The following is a 15,736-nucleotide window of genomic DNA, read 5'->3' as shown; positions in this document are numbered from 1 at the left end:
TATTAAATTTATTACCTTGAAACAAGTAGATTGGAACTCGTTCTCTATTCTCTCTAGCTCATAGGCATATCACACAAGCATTAGAAGCACACTCACAACTATAATGACCAACATGGACTCACGAGAGAAGACCACCAACATAGGGCTCACACAAGCGTGCTCACAAATTACATACAATTGTGGTCTTTTTTCACAAGAATCGCTTGAAAATGTGGGGTCTTTTTTGAAAAAGCAGTGTTCCCACATGCTTAAGAGTCTTGTTGATTAAAGATGAAGCCATATCTATCCAAGCATAGGAAGATACTCTTGAAACATACGAAGATACTCTTGTGAAAAGGAATTTTAAAGGTGAATACTCTCTTAACATACGATTGCATGAGCTATATGTCACACCACACAACATTTACCGCTGATACCACAATATAATAATAGACAATCACACGGTCACACACATTAAAATGCATACTGAACATACTTCCAAGCACACCCCAGCTCCTACAAGGTGATCTTCCCTTCAACCACTCTTCTATACAATGCCAAACACAGATAATGATAATTGAGTGGGTTGAAGCAGCAATTGTTTCGGTTGAAAATGGCATGTTCACCAAAACTGTGTCTACTGGTAGGCAGGTCATGAGCCCACCTTAACTGCATCAGTCCCAACTGTGAGTTATTAAACAACAGAAATGTAAGTAGAAGCAAAAATTCAAGCATTTCATCAGCTCAACAGACTTCCACACACCCAACTTTGACCTCCACTCTTGACATCTGATGCACTTCATAAAAAGCCGGTTAAAAGCATCTCCCATATTGCCCAATAAGATTGGGAAACTCATTGTACTTTTAGACATTCTGAGGTAAGGTCTTCATTGACATCCATATAGAATCAAGGGAGACATCTGCTTTGATGCAGTTAAAATCCTATGATCTCTAAAAAAATCAAGACCAATACTGTCCAGCTAGGCCATCATTGACATTTGGCACCAAAACTGTACTCCTGGTAGAAGCCAAAGGGGACTGGCAGCCATCCCACTACGCCACCTTCACCCGTGATTGTGAGGGGACATTGTACTTCTGCAAATAGAAGTTACCGAAGAGCAGCAGCAGTGAAATCATGTAGTAGAATAGAATCTGCCAATCAGAAGCCAACAAATTAGACTTACCATCCCCATGACACCCCCTCTCTTTAAAAAGCATTCCATACACACGTACACATTCAACATGCCTACAAACATACATGCACATCTGCACACTTTTATACTGCATAGCATGTATGCATATGTGCCCACCTGCATGAGTGCAAGTGTGTGTACCATTGGCAATTGCTATGGCAACAACTAGGTTTTTCAGTTTCAACAGCAACTGGAGGCATCAGGTGTTGATGATAATCACAGATTTTCAAGTTTCACGCTGATAGGGTGAGAACCACAGGGTTCTGATTGTCTAATTGAGACAGACAGAACAATTTCCTCTGACTGCCGACTATGGAGACAGAACAATTTTCCCTTGACATTACTCCTGTAAAGTATCCGGCACTACACACACTAACTCTTGATTTGTTAAAGCATTAAAAGTCTCAATCTGTGACCTGTGTAACACTCAGTTACTGACTGCTCTAACTTGCAGGAACCTGTAGTCTCTAAGAATTGTGGTACTCTACATAATTACTGGGGCTTAAAGAGTAACTAGAACACATGATGGCTATAATTTAGAGATGCTGGAACTTGAAGAGACAGGTGCATGTTAACACATATGCAGTCCACTTGACCAGTGCACCCTTCACTATTATTGATTGGCCATTTAGAGACTTTTGGCTGGATAGGACCATAATGCTGCCTCACTAGGGAGGGTATGATGTTGGTAATTAGGCTGCTTATTTTATTTGCTGCTCCTGGCTGCCCAAATCTCCAGGTACCCCAAGGGGTGCCACTAGAAATGATCCGGATCCATGCATGTGTCCACACTTTAACATACATCGTACGTAGCTATGTTTGCGCAGAAACCAGCACCTGAACCTGTGATCACTTGCACAATCTGACTCAAGGAACACCAATGGTCGATGCCTGAGAAGTAGAAGGCCAAGCATTACCTGGAGTTTGGATTGGCCCAGCCTTTTAATATTAGCGTGCCATGTTTGCCTTGGGCTATAGTCCACTTGGACTGGACCTTTCCCTTTCTGTTTCTTTTTTGAAATGACATGGCATTTTGATGCCATTCCATACTACAAAAATCATTGCTGGCAGGCTTTGCAATTGTTTCCAACCCTTGGCCAAGCCAGTAGTATCTGAAGGGGTCCCTTGTCTTTCTCCCTGGGTTACGGAGAGCATGTGGACAATCTTGTGTAATAAATGGCCCAGTTCTCCACGTTTGAAGCCTGCTCCAGCAAAAGATCCTCACTTATGCTAGAAAACTCTCCAGTTTCTAATGCTGTCAATGAGATACCTTAAGAATCCCCTCACCACTACCACTGCCAATTGATGGCTAGAATGAGTCCCACCTCCCATACTGTCAGCTCGATTGGGAACTCTACAAAGTCCTATGATTGGTAGCCTAGCCTTCAAATCACTAAGAATGAAATGCTCTACATGTTAACCATGCTCCCAAAGATCCTTGATTGTCCAAACTCCCCAAGATCCCGAATACTCCACACTACCACAGAAACAGAATCACACTCACAAGTATACTTGCCAAGAATAGAAAAAAGGCAGAGCATATGGGCCCACTAGTGGCCCATATGCTCCAAACTCCAAACAAAGAAAACAAAACCACAAACTGTATATAAGCACAAGGTCTCAAAAGCTTTTATCCTGAAAACACAGAATACTATTTAGACATTGCCTTGTATTCATAATAGACAGCCAGACACAGATCCATATGGCTAAAAGTGTAAAGTGCAACCTTACCCACATCTTGCAGTCTAAGATCTAGGCTGTAACATCTAACATGAAAAGCACCTGCTGCATACATCTCCAGTACTCATCTCTCATAACAGAATGCAGTAAACTCAAATAAACAATATGGCAAAGCACCTGCTGCATACATCTCAAGTACTCATCTCTCATAACAGAATGCAGTAAACTCAAATAAACAATATGGCAAAGTACTTACTCCACTATATTCATCAGCTCATGATGAACAAGGAGAAAAGTCCAACACTGCTACACTGACCCCCCTACAAGGTTACACTTACACATACACTACTTATCAGCTAAAAGTAGCTGAATAGACACAGAAAGACTGGCTGTATGAATAGGAGCTAGCAGGATTCAAACACTAATAGCAAACGCTGGCTAAGGCCCTTTCTAAACCTAAAGCTGCTCAAAGCAAATGAATAATATTGTGCACATGCTCAGTATGTGTACCTCCAGATTCTATCACTCTCCCACAATGATCACTCCTGATGAGCTATGAAACCTACAACAGCTAGACAGCCTTGTTGCTTTTTGGAATACAAATATATTCAGGCCTTAAAAACCTGACATGCTGTCCAGCATCATGTTAGAAGATTAGTCAGCTCATGGTTGACTTTGTACTTGTGGTACAGTAGGCTGGGCTCAGAGAGTATTTAGGCATTTTATTTTCCGTTGTTTATTGTGGTTTAGGCATTATTTGCAGCCAGTCAACCGACCAGTCATATTTTAGGCATTTATTTTGGCCTATTTATTGTCAGCCTCCCTCCTCCACATTCATTCACAACCTGATAGTTCTTGGGGAGAGGGACCAGTACCTCCACAGCCGGTGACTCACATTGCTCCTGTATTGTCTCATGTCTTGGTATATGGATTCCATTTCCCAAGCATACTTCTGAGTTCTCATCTGTATTGTGTTCTTTCTTTCCCTTCCTCTTTTGTCTTGTGTTTCAGCAGTTTATTACAGCTTATGTTTACGCTTCCATTGCTGCACCACTTCTGACATGGTATCAGATTTCAGGATTTGTGTTTCTGCTGTGTTTTCTTGTTGATTTCAGGCCTGTTTTCACCCTTGCTGATCAGGTGGCTGCTGCTCCAACCAAGCACCCTGTTTTGCCTGCGTTTTTTGCTAACGCCAACATCTGTACAGCCTGTGCATTCGTTTCAGCCTGCGTTTTGGTGTCTCAGCATTCTCCTCCTGGCTGGGTGCTTGCATTATTAGGCCATTTTTGCTGTTTTTGACTAATTTTTCAACTTTTTACATCAGCTTTTGTCTTATTTTGGTCTGATTTTGGGTTATACTCTATGTGAACTCTTGCTTTTTGTAGTCTGTGCTCGTGGTTTGGCTGTGTTCCCTCTCCAATTTTTTTCTTTTCTCTACTTCGTGTTACCCAACTCCAGGACCGGCTTCGCACTATGCAGTCTACCCTATCAGAGGCACATCTTGTTGGTATGATACTCTACAAGCTTCCTCAAGAGTTTGATGGAGTGGCGAATGCTTTACGAGCACAGACATCTACGACTCCTGTTAGTTTTCTTCACATGTCCTCCATGCTACTTGAGCATAAGGCTACTTTGCGACTATAGAGGAGGCTTCCATCACATTATGGAGGTTCAAGTGAGGCTCTTGCCACTTCAGAGAGGGGTTTGAAGACAAAGAAGTTGAAGGCCTAGTGTTACCACTGTGGCAAGAAAGGTCATTTAAGGAAGGACTTCAAAGAGTTAGCAGCTTCCAGGAAGAAAAAGGAGCACAAGACAAAGCGGGATGCGAACTCCTCCGATGAGTCATCATCTACCTCAGATTCCAACTCGGATCCTCCGGCCAAGGCAAAGTCCAAGGCTCGGAAGGGATCCTTTTCTTCGGATCATGGAAAGGGCTTAGTGGACCCTTCCTCAGTTGCTTTCTAGTGGTGGTGACGAGGTCATCCCTTACGACTCTCCAGTGCCAAAGAGAGAGTGTGAGAGGGTGGTGAGATGGGCAACCATGCCTCATCTATATTTCTATACAGATGCACAGGATCCAGAGAGGGGCATCCCTGCCGCATCGACCAAAGTCTTGCACGTACAAATCCTGAAGCTAAGATTGACATCCAGGTTCATGATGGGCTGGTTATGTAATAGAGAGCAGGTGGCTTTCGTCTGCAGCTCACATGAGGGGACACTTTGGCAGTCTAAATAAAAACAAGGGGAATTCTTGGTCATTTATGCGCTATGGCATTGGTGACAGGATAGTCACGTGTGCTACTACAGCGGCATTGTTGACAGACATTGAAAACTGCTATGATTCTTCTCTATCTTCAAGAGCTAGTACGATCGACTTCGACATCAGGTTCTCTCTAAGGCACCTTGGTGGTAGCTTGCGCACCCACTACTTAGGTATCCATGGTTCTACTCTGGTGAACATTGTTGTATACATTATGATGCGACATTATCATTGTATATTATATTGTATCAGATTACCCATGATCTGAGAGAGGGTGTTAGCAGATTAGTCAGCTCATGGTTGAGTCTATAGTTGTAGTACAGTAGACTAGGCTCGGAGAATATTTAGGCATTTTATTTGCCATTGTTTATTGTGATTTAATAATGCAACCATTCGGCCAGCATTTAATGCTAGCCGACCAATCATATTTTAGGCATTTATTTTGGCCCATTTATTTTCAGCCTCCCCCCTCCACATTCATTCATCACCTAATAGTTCTTGGGGAGAGGGAGCAAGTGCCAGTACCTCCACAGCCGGTGACTCACATTGCTTCTGTACTATCTCATGTCTTGGTATATGGATTCCATTTCCTAACCATACTTCTGAGTTCTCATCTGTATTGTGTTCTTTCTTTCCCTTTCTCTTTTATCTTGTGTTTCAGCAATTTATTACAGCTTATGTTTACGCTTCCATTGCTGCACCACTTTTGACACATCAACTGATGAGCATAGTGTTCATCTGGATCATGAACCAAGGATTGTGAAGGCAAATGCCTAGACAGACCACACTGACACATCAAAAATCAAGTTGGAAAGGGAGAGATGAACAAAAAAATAGAAAAAACCTAAGGCAGGAACTGAAGGCAACATCCTTTGGGTTTGAAGCTAGAAACAAGTTGCATACGGTTGAGTAGTCACCAAAGTGGGCTGTCAAAACTGAAGTTTCAACTGCAAGTGAGAAAAACATGTATCTCTAGCAAGGACAACTTGAAAAGACACCAAAGAGGAAACCTCTTCTTCTAAGTCCCATTTTGCATCACTTGTGACCGTGGACCAAAAGGAACTAGAAAAGCAGATGGCTGTCTTAAAAATGGGCCCCTTTGATCTACCAATCATAAAGAATACTCTGGATCTCAAGCCACATCATATAGATTGCATAAATTGAGCAAGCCATACCTTGCATAAAAACTGTGGGTATGGAGCCTGAACTTTAATACAGTAATAGGCCTGAGTCATGTTACACATGAACTGAATCATTTGAAGTTGTGTTAAATACCTGGAAACACCACAATAACAGGCAGTTAATCGCCTTTCTGAATAATGTTAAGAGGTACTACATTAAGCATGCCGGTGTTGGCTAAAATTCAGAAACAACTCACTTTCCCCAAAAGAGATACTTTCGTCGCCTTTTCTCATCATTCCTGAGCAGAGCAGAGAGTAGATAGTACAGGTACATGAAAACATGCACTGCTGAGTTGATTGCAGCAGAAAAGTATGCTGTTAAGAAAAACAAACAGGTTGTTAGAGAAAATTGTTTGTGAACTGCTGGATCATAAAAAACACAATTTCACATGTTCATTAACAAACAACAATGCCGCACTTACCATCACCACCAGGTGCATGATGAGCAATCATCCACCAAATCAAAGCAATCGATACATGATGATAGACATGCAACACAGTGACTTGGCGTACATTGCGCTTCAACAACATTATTATCTGTTACCACGAAACAATGTATAAGCTTCAAATTCAACAACATTATTATCTGTTACCACTAAGCAAATGCATGACAAAACCAGGGACATCCACCACAGTCCAGAAATATTTCAATAACTATGCAACAGTCTCTATGGTTGACAACTCACCGTAACTATTGCATATTTATACTCACCGTGTCCATGAACTCCACAAACTTTGACATGTAGAAGACATAAATGTAATGTGCCATCTGCAAGGGGCAGTGCATTAAGATTTTGAAGCAACCTAGTTAACAAAGTAAAAGAATAAGAAAGTTGGTCAGACAAAGTGCATCAGGAGACTTACAGTCGATTCATGTTCATCGTATGCATTGCCCCACAGGGAATAACTACAATGTCAAAAATCAAGCCAAATTGTCAAACCAAAAATTTTTTAAAAAACTAAAAAAAGGTGACGAATTCAAGGGTACAAGAGCAGAAGCATACTTGAGTTTATAAGCGCGTATTCCAATGCCAAGGCACATGTATAAACTGAGTCCCAGGCAGAAACAGTTGTGAAAGATGACTAGTGCTTGCAAAAAGAAAGGCTCTTGCAGGCGAGGCGTAAGCCCAGCTGCTCTGATCCATTTAGAGCCCGAGACAACAATGCTGAGGTAGCAAAAGATAGAAAGGAGGACAGGCGTAGGGCTATCAACGGTAGGCAGGCCCCTTGTGGTAGGAGTACTGGAAAGATTGAAACCAGACGAGTGGAGGAACCCTAGAAATGCCTGAGAAATGACCGCATCAGCTGAATTGTAAATGTCCTCACCCGCCATTGTGCAGATGAGGGAAGCCGACGGTGTGCAAGGGCGGTCCTACCACAATGCTGCAAATCTTCTGAAGATTTACTCCTTGCTCATCAAGCGAACGCAGCAAGGATCCTGCATTTGCGTTTATTATTATGCATTGACTAGTGCGAAACAGAATAAATAAAGTCTATATGTTGTGTCTATAATCAATGGAACACAAAAAGCCTGGAAACTGGATCTTTACAGCACCATACAAACGACATTGAATCCCTTGTGGATCAGGAGTGACAATCTTTAAAGAAACGGCAAAAAGGTTGACAAGAAAACGGCATGCCAATCATTTGAAGCATTACGAATCACGATGGACGTGCTAATTAATTTGAAGCATTACAATGGACGAGCTAGAAAATGATGGAGAAGAAGTGACCTGCTGGCGTTCTTTTGTCAGCTACGCTGTTGCATGGCCGTGGCTAGGGTTTTGCGGGAGTCTGTGTTGTTACAGGTAGTACAAGCGATCTTGCGTTTGCAAGGCCATCTACAAATGCGTCGAGATTCGGCGGTAAAGGATGGATCTGGACAGCGGCGATCGAGATTGTGCCTCAGAAACCGGCCATTCTTTCCTCCGTCCTTCCTTCTAATAAGGAACAGCAAGAATGCGAGTCGTCGTGTCTCCTTCTAATAAGGAACAGCAAGAATGCGAGTCGTCGTGTCGCGGCCAGGGCATCGACATGCGAGCTTAATACGCGCCTGTGTCGATGGCCTCTGTCAGATGCTTCAAGGTTCAATGTTTAGTCAAATTAGTCTTATATATGATGATGATATGAATATGAATGAATGTAACTATAATGGTCAGTGACGATCACATACCAATAAATAAATACACATACGAACTCGGCAATACAGTTACTTATACATATGCACTTATACATCATACATGATACATGCGAGGCAGGAAATGTTTCACGCTTGCCACTCAATTTAATGCGCTGCATTCATGGTGATTTTGACTAGGGTGAAAGGGCCAGTTCAATGACATCCACTGGCCCCCACCTTGTTTGAAGATGGATCATGGGATATGGCATAGTACTAGGCCACCTGCCAATACATCCTCACAAGCTTCAACCTTAACAATGGAAAAAAAATTGGATGTTTTTTGGCTTGCGATTTTCATCCGACAACTTTCTTATGTTGTAAAACATGCCCGAATTTTGTGACAGTAGAGGTCCCTGCAAAAAATGCAAAGGAGGGCCATTAATATGACAGTTTTCCGCATTTTCCCCCAATTATTCAACAACACATCATCTACTTTGTACCTTGATGTGCTTCACTTTGTCATTTTGATGTAACAATAATATGCCACTAAACAAGGGCCGTCACTTTTTCAGCACCCTTACCCTAACATTCACTCACCATTCACTCTAGTGCTCAATGTCAATGTTTTTAAATAACAATAATAATAATAATAATAATATGATAACTTTATATTTAAATGTAAGGAAAGTGATTATAGGATTGTTGTGGATGCATCATGGCTAGGCCAAGTCCTTTGAATAAGAGGGCTCTTAACTCTTTCAATTGGACATTGATTATCTTAATTAGCACAATTAAGTCAATCTGGACCAATAGTAATGATGTAGCATTGCTCAGAAATATGTTAAAATCCCATCATTGGATGTACATGCTCTTTTTCAAAAAAATTGATAGCCCAATGCCAATGTTCAGCAACCTTATGTATAAAAACATTTACAAAAAGCGTTATCAATTGGCAAAAGATGGGTGTCATTCCCATCAAGAAATATCACAAAAAGGCACAAAATTTGCACTATTGAAAAAACATTTCTCGTTGTCGATAGAGTCTTTTCATGGTTTTTAAAAATGTTTCTACTCTAGTAGAGGGTTGGGAGTTCAAAACTTGTAACATTTCTTACATTTATCCCAACTTTCAATGCCATTTATGAAAATATATACCTTAAATGAACATATCTTTATCAGTTTTACAACCTACTCTTCAAATGTCTGGAGGCCTTTTCCAAATTTTTGCAATTCACATGACATTAAACCTTGGTTTTTTCTAAACACTAGATTGTTTACTTAAAACATTTATGAGAACTACCTTATAATCGTTCTACTTGATTAAATGTTTGAAGGATTTTCCCAAGTCTCTAAATGATGTTTCACAAATGACATTCATAAAATGATCTCAACTCTACTGGTTTAAAAACCTTCTCTTTTCAAACTTATAGGTTTTTACCCCAAATTTGGTAATTTTCTCAACACTAAACCTCAACTTTTTCTCAATCCTAGTTAAGTACCTAATTCTTCAATGGTTGTGTAATGCCTAGCTTCAGTGTTGCAATATTGCCTCCTTTATGGTGTGTGAATAATGAAAAAATATCTTGACATTGTCCATTTCAAATAAATTGTATGTACTCATATTACATCACTTGCTCCTTTATCATTTATGACTTTATGAAGTGGCTCCATATTTATGAAGTTTCTCCACATTTTCTCTTAGCTATGTGTTTCCCATTGTGAAATATAGCTCCACATTTTCTTGTTCAATTGTATAATGGCTAACTCATATAGTGATATTGGTCACTTTATCATATGTGAACTTATAAAGTAGCTCCACATTGTTCAAATCATATTTCCACACCCTCACTAGCCATTTCTTTCTAATTGTGAGATATAACTTTGTATGTCTAGTTCAATTGCATGACATCTACCTCATATTTCATGATTGGCCTCATTTTTGTCTATGAATTTATGGCATAGCTCCTCATGGTCTAGATCACATTACTTGTTACTAGCCTTCAGAGGAGAGAGATAGATATAGCTTGCACGACACAATAACACTTGGTATAATCACCCCCTATGCATGGGTGAGCACCTCCCCTGTGTATATATTTATAATTTGTATTAAGCTTTTATGCTCAAAATACATTGAAAGCATCTTTTGTGTTTTTTGGCTTTCCTTGCTTTTTCTTTTCTTGCACAACTTGGTTTTGTCAAAATAATCTATTGTATCTATTATAATAGCTTTACATCCAAAAATAATATTTTATCATTTTTAAGCTTTTGACAATAAACATGTTCCAAAAATAAATCAATTACACGCATATGCATCCAATGTCCTTACGCTTGTGAGCACCTGCAAAAATATAATATTTCCATGATATGAAGCATATAATTTTTAATAATATTTTCATGCTATGAACCATATAATTTTTACACATTTAAATGAGCTTCCCAAAATAGTTATTCCGCATGACTCTATCTAACAGTTTATTCACTACAATACAAAGCATATTAGTATTCTTCCATCTATCTACCAACCATAATGCAATCAAGGTCATATGTGTGTTCATGAAACAAGTCATGAATCATGCGACAAATAAACAATATCCACAATAAATACAATACATGTCATCTTATTTTCATAGAGAAATTCGATAAAACATAGTGAATATCATAATCCCATAACATTTCTTCGGAGTTAAAAAGTAACTATCCCCAATTGATAAAACAAACAAAACCACATGGGCGATTAGCCACATGCTAGCACTACCTCATGTGACGAATTTGTATCTTTCTATAAAAATAATGTTTCATTGATTTTACATGAAAAACTACCTCATGCTATGAATCTATGTTCATGGGATATGTAATGTGATTGTGAGTGGTAGGCATTTATTAAACAATCAAAGTTAGCACCAACTTTTGAATCCATTAAGATTTCTCTACAAAATTATTTCTATACTATACTAGATACCTATGATATTGATTTTTAGTTCTAGTTGTGATCTAGTTGTGGTCAAGAATTACTTTAGGAATTAAAATTTATGTATCTTCCTCTAACAAAGGAGAGTTATCTACATCAAGAGTAACTAGAGGTGTTTCCTTGAAAGGTTTCAACAAACTAATATGAAAAGAATTAGGAATTTGCCAATGAGGAGGAATATCTTATCTAAATGCATTGTCGTTAATCTTACGAACAATACACAATGGTCCATAATACCTTTGAGCTAATCTAATTTTTGGATGTCTTTCAATAGATTTTAATATTATCTTTTCAGTTCTCAATCAAATTAAATTGTGTTCTTTAAATAGAGTAGCTTTATATTTCTTGTTTGCTTGGGCTATACATCTTGATTGTGATTGTTTAATCATTTCCATCACTTCTAGATTTTTTCTATGATTACCAACTAGAGTATCAATAATTGAAACACCAATAGTAATAATGGTCATAGAGATAAGTAATTTCTTTCTATAAACAACTTCAAAAGGTGATCTACCTTTAGCAAAATGTGAAGTGTTATTATAGGAAAACTAGATAATAGATCCCAGTTATTTGGTCTTTTAATTGTGCAGAATCTAAGAAGGTCAAGGATAGTACTATTAGTCGTTTTAGTTTGGCCATTGATCTTAGGATGGAAAGCTAAGGCATTTTTTTTTTAAATGCTATCCAAAAATAATTGCAAAATCTACCATCACAATATGAAAGTATGGCCTTAGAAAATTTGTGATGAGAATACAAGGATACTTACCTATCCATCGTGGATACTTTTTCTTTACCTTTACTATTCCTATCCTAGAATATCTTATGGCATTGTAGCCATATATGTCCCTACTGTCTACAATAATGACATGTAAGAGAAGACTTAGGACTATGGATTTATTGCGACCCTACCTACAAGATCTAGAATTATACCTATTTTATTGTGGTTCTCTATTGCAATGGTCATAACTACCTCTAGCATCATTCCTGACTCCAATTGTGAGAGTGTGAGAAGCATGGATTCCATTAACATATTTTCTATTAACCTCTTCAATGACTAAAGCTTCCTCTACATCGAAACATTTAAAACCATATTCAAGAGCTTTAGTACTGATTATAGTACAAAAGATATTCCATGACTCAATAAGTGTGATAAGCAAAAATATAGAGTTAATATTATCATCAAAGATGATCTTTTGTGGTATAAGCTAGCTACAAATAGAGTGGAACTCATACAATGAGTAGACATTAGAGTGCATTTTGTCATACGAAGATCTACAAGCTTCTTGAGCTAATAAAGATCACATATTTTCTCCTATAACTTCCATACACCACCAATATCCTCAATAACATTAAAATGTACCCGTTTTGATAATAGCAAGATGATAGTGAACTTGATAGCTCATTAAGTTCCTCCCAAACATCAATATTTAGATATTCTAGCTTTATGCATTTCCATTTCAATAGCTTAACTTGCTTCTTTTGCACCAGGACTTGCCAATGTGAGTCTTCAAATAGTGAAAGTTATTGCCATCCAACTTGTTAATATTAAAGATAGCACTATCCCCAAAGCTTAGCTTATCATAAGGATCACATATTTTCTCATATAACTTCCATGCACCACCAATATTCTCAATGACATTAAAATATACCTGCTTAGACAACAACAAGATGATAGTGGACTTGATAGCTCATCAAGCTCCTCCCTAACATCGATATCCAAATCTTCTAGTTTTATGCATTTGTATTTCAATAGCTTAACTTGCTTCTTTTACACCAATACTTGCCAAATCTGGGTCTTCAAATAGTGAAAGTTATTACCATCCAACTTGTTAATGTTGAAGATAGCACTATCCCTAAAAGCACTAGAAACACCTACCATTATGATTGCGAAATAAAGAGAATACATGATGTTGTAATTTTAGTAAAATAGCCCTAAAATTGAGCCAAAAATATATGAAAAAAGAGAAGTATAAATCAATATGCTAATGTCCACCAAGTAGAAGTGCTAGAGTGCCTAAAAGAAGTATTTGCTATTAAGAAAATAGCTCAAAGTTGAATTACAACATTGTTATCCATAAAACTATAGTAAATGATAAGTCATGTCCAATATAAAATGCTCCCACTACTAGGAAAGTTTGGATAGCAACGGGACTTATGATGCAACTAGTAGTGACCAATAAAGAGCATGCAACTCCAAGTACCAAATATTGTTAGGGAATCCAAAAGTGTCTGATACATAGATACATCCCAAACAAAGGGGTGACTAAGTACATAAGCTAACCATGCATCGAAAATCCCCAAGCAATGATGAGATCTACCAAGCTGCAACAAACTCACTGTTCATGAACAATGAAGCTCAATACGTAATCAAGTATGTATCCATGACTAACAACCCGTCCAACAAGTGAAAGTATCGGATAATCAAATATTAAATAAAGATCAACCCATAGTGAGATCAATAATTGCAATAACAATGTCTGCATAAACCAATCAATATATAGAGAGATACTATGGTATCTATAAAGCCAAGCTTTGTAAGAAAAACTGAAAGTACTTCCATTGGAAGCAATCTAGAGTATCTGAGAGCAAAGCAAGCTTAATGCATATACATCATAACATCTAAAAGCCCATGGGCATATAAATTACATAAACATCCAAGCCCATAAACAGTAGATCATTGACGAATGCAACTTCTCGCAAATATGAACGTAAAGGAGCTTAAAACCAAAGCTCAAAGCTCAAAGAATAACATATCCAACATCACTAGTAGTGATAAACAAATACATGATCCAAGAGCATTTCCAAGTGGCATAAAAGCATAGATTTCATTGATATTCAAGACATATGCTTGTTGTCCACTGTTTATGACAACAATAAACCTTTCAATGGTGGTTGAGGAAGGTGAGCTCCAAATCGATCCATTGAATTGATCCATAGAGCATCCCTAAGCATCAATACATTATTTCAATATTTAAACCTTCATTGAATAAGCATCAAATAAGCATAAATATTTAAATGTTTACTGCATCAAACTATGAACAACAGGTTTATTCATAACTATCAAATAAACATTCACTGAATAAGCATCAAATAAGAATAAACATTCAAATGTTTATTGCATCAAACTATGAACAACAGGTCTATTGATAAATAACAATCAATGGTTTATCATTCTCTTCCTAAATAATTCCCAAGATGGAGTCCAATATAGCCAATGAAGCCCCCAATAGTGGACAAAGCACAAGAGAAGATTATTGGAGCAGATACTTGGTGCGTGAATCAGATGCTGGATGTGTGCATAGTGAGCGTCGAAAGGTCTCCAAGAACAAAAGAACTCTACTAAAGCTTACATAACAAGAAGAAAGATTTGCACAACATGAAGAAAATAGACAAATTAGGTACAATCTCCCCCCATGCCTTGTGTGAGCGCTTCACAAGGCATGTATTCATAAATTTATTCATCTCAAAGCTCAAAAATAGCACAATTTACAATTAGCATGCTTTTAGCTTTTGTGTTTGCTTTTGTCCAAATAATGAATAAAGTGGTTGGGCAGCCCAAAAGTCGGGCTGTGCCCAAATACAATGTCCAATAATGAAATATTTAAACCGAGTGCCTATGCGCATACAAAATAATAAATGTTTATCAAGCGCTTCAATAAATATGTGTGCCTAAATAAATATTGGTGCCACGCCTTTAATAATAAGGCGTGTGCCCATAAAAAATGATAATTTCTTCTAGGTAATTTGAATACATGTTATCGCCCAATGCTTCCCAACGCCACCGTTTTGTGCTCTACACATCAGCTGAAGCATTCACAATTGTTAGAAAATAATAAAATTTAACCAAAAAAAGTGAATATCTAGCAATCTTCAACTACAAAATAAATAAATAGGTTGGAACTCTATCCTAACCTTAATTTAATACGAGTGCACTCTAAACTCATAAACGTCCATTAATGTTGGGGGGTAAAGGCGCCTCCGCCTAGCCGCCCGTGTATTACTACACTGACAGTCACCGCCACTGCACACTGCAGGTGGCGGGCGCCCGTCACCGTCACTTTATTATTTATTCTTTTAGTGATAGTTTGAATAAAGGAAGGCCCGGTCACACATTGTGACTGTTGGAGTTCCCATTTCTTGTCTCTCTCTTTCTTGCTCTTGCGCTCCCGCCATAGCTCTCGAGTGCAAGCTTACATCCTTCTCACCTTTCAACTGGTATCAGAGCATGGCTTCCTGACTCTTGAGCTTGGCTCGTGGCATTCCCAGCTTCCCATTGACTCCCCACTCGCATTGGGTCTCCTTCCCGATAGCCATAGCTCATTCTCTAGAGCTCCTGTCACTCCCTGGCTTCCCGAG

At 38.5% G+C, this 15,736-nt stretch overlaps 1 protein-coding gene across 1 annotated transcript; it reads right to left on the bottom strand.

Moving 5' to 3' along the window:
- Positions 1 to 556: 556 nt before the first annotated feature.
- On the bottom strand, positions 557 to 8,407 carry LOC148026682 (uncharacterized). Its single transcript, XM_087691151.1, has 8 exons — positions 8,027 to 8,407; positions 7,298 to 7,731; positions 7,158 to 7,200; positions 7,006 to 7,062; positions 6,716 to 6,830; positions 6,491 to 6,608; positions 6,288 to 6,387; positions 557 to 1,131 (listed from the first exon to the last, which is right to left on the bottom strand). The coding sequence occupies exons 2-8, from the start codon at positions 7,624 to 7,626 to the stop codon at positions 1,033 to 1,035; spliced, it is 861 nt and encodes a 286-aa protein (XP_087547277.1). The 5' UTR covers positions 7,627 to 7,731; positions 8,027 to 8,407; the 3' UTR covers positions 557 to 1,032.
- Between the last annotated feature and the right edge of the window lie 7,329 nt (positions 8,408 to 15,736).

This window comes from Lygodium microphyllum, chromosome 13, assembly GCF_053477565.2.
Source record: "Lygodium microphyllum isolate KBCC chromosome 13, Lygodium_microphyllum_v1.1.10, whole genome shotgun sequence".
Lineage (NCBI taxonomy): Eukaryota > Viridiplantae > Streptophyta > Polypodiopsida > Schizaeales > Lygodiaceae > Lygodium > Lygodium microphyllum.
Note: the sequence above shows the minus strand (reverse complement) of the source record. Positions and strands in the feature narration are given on the sequence as shown.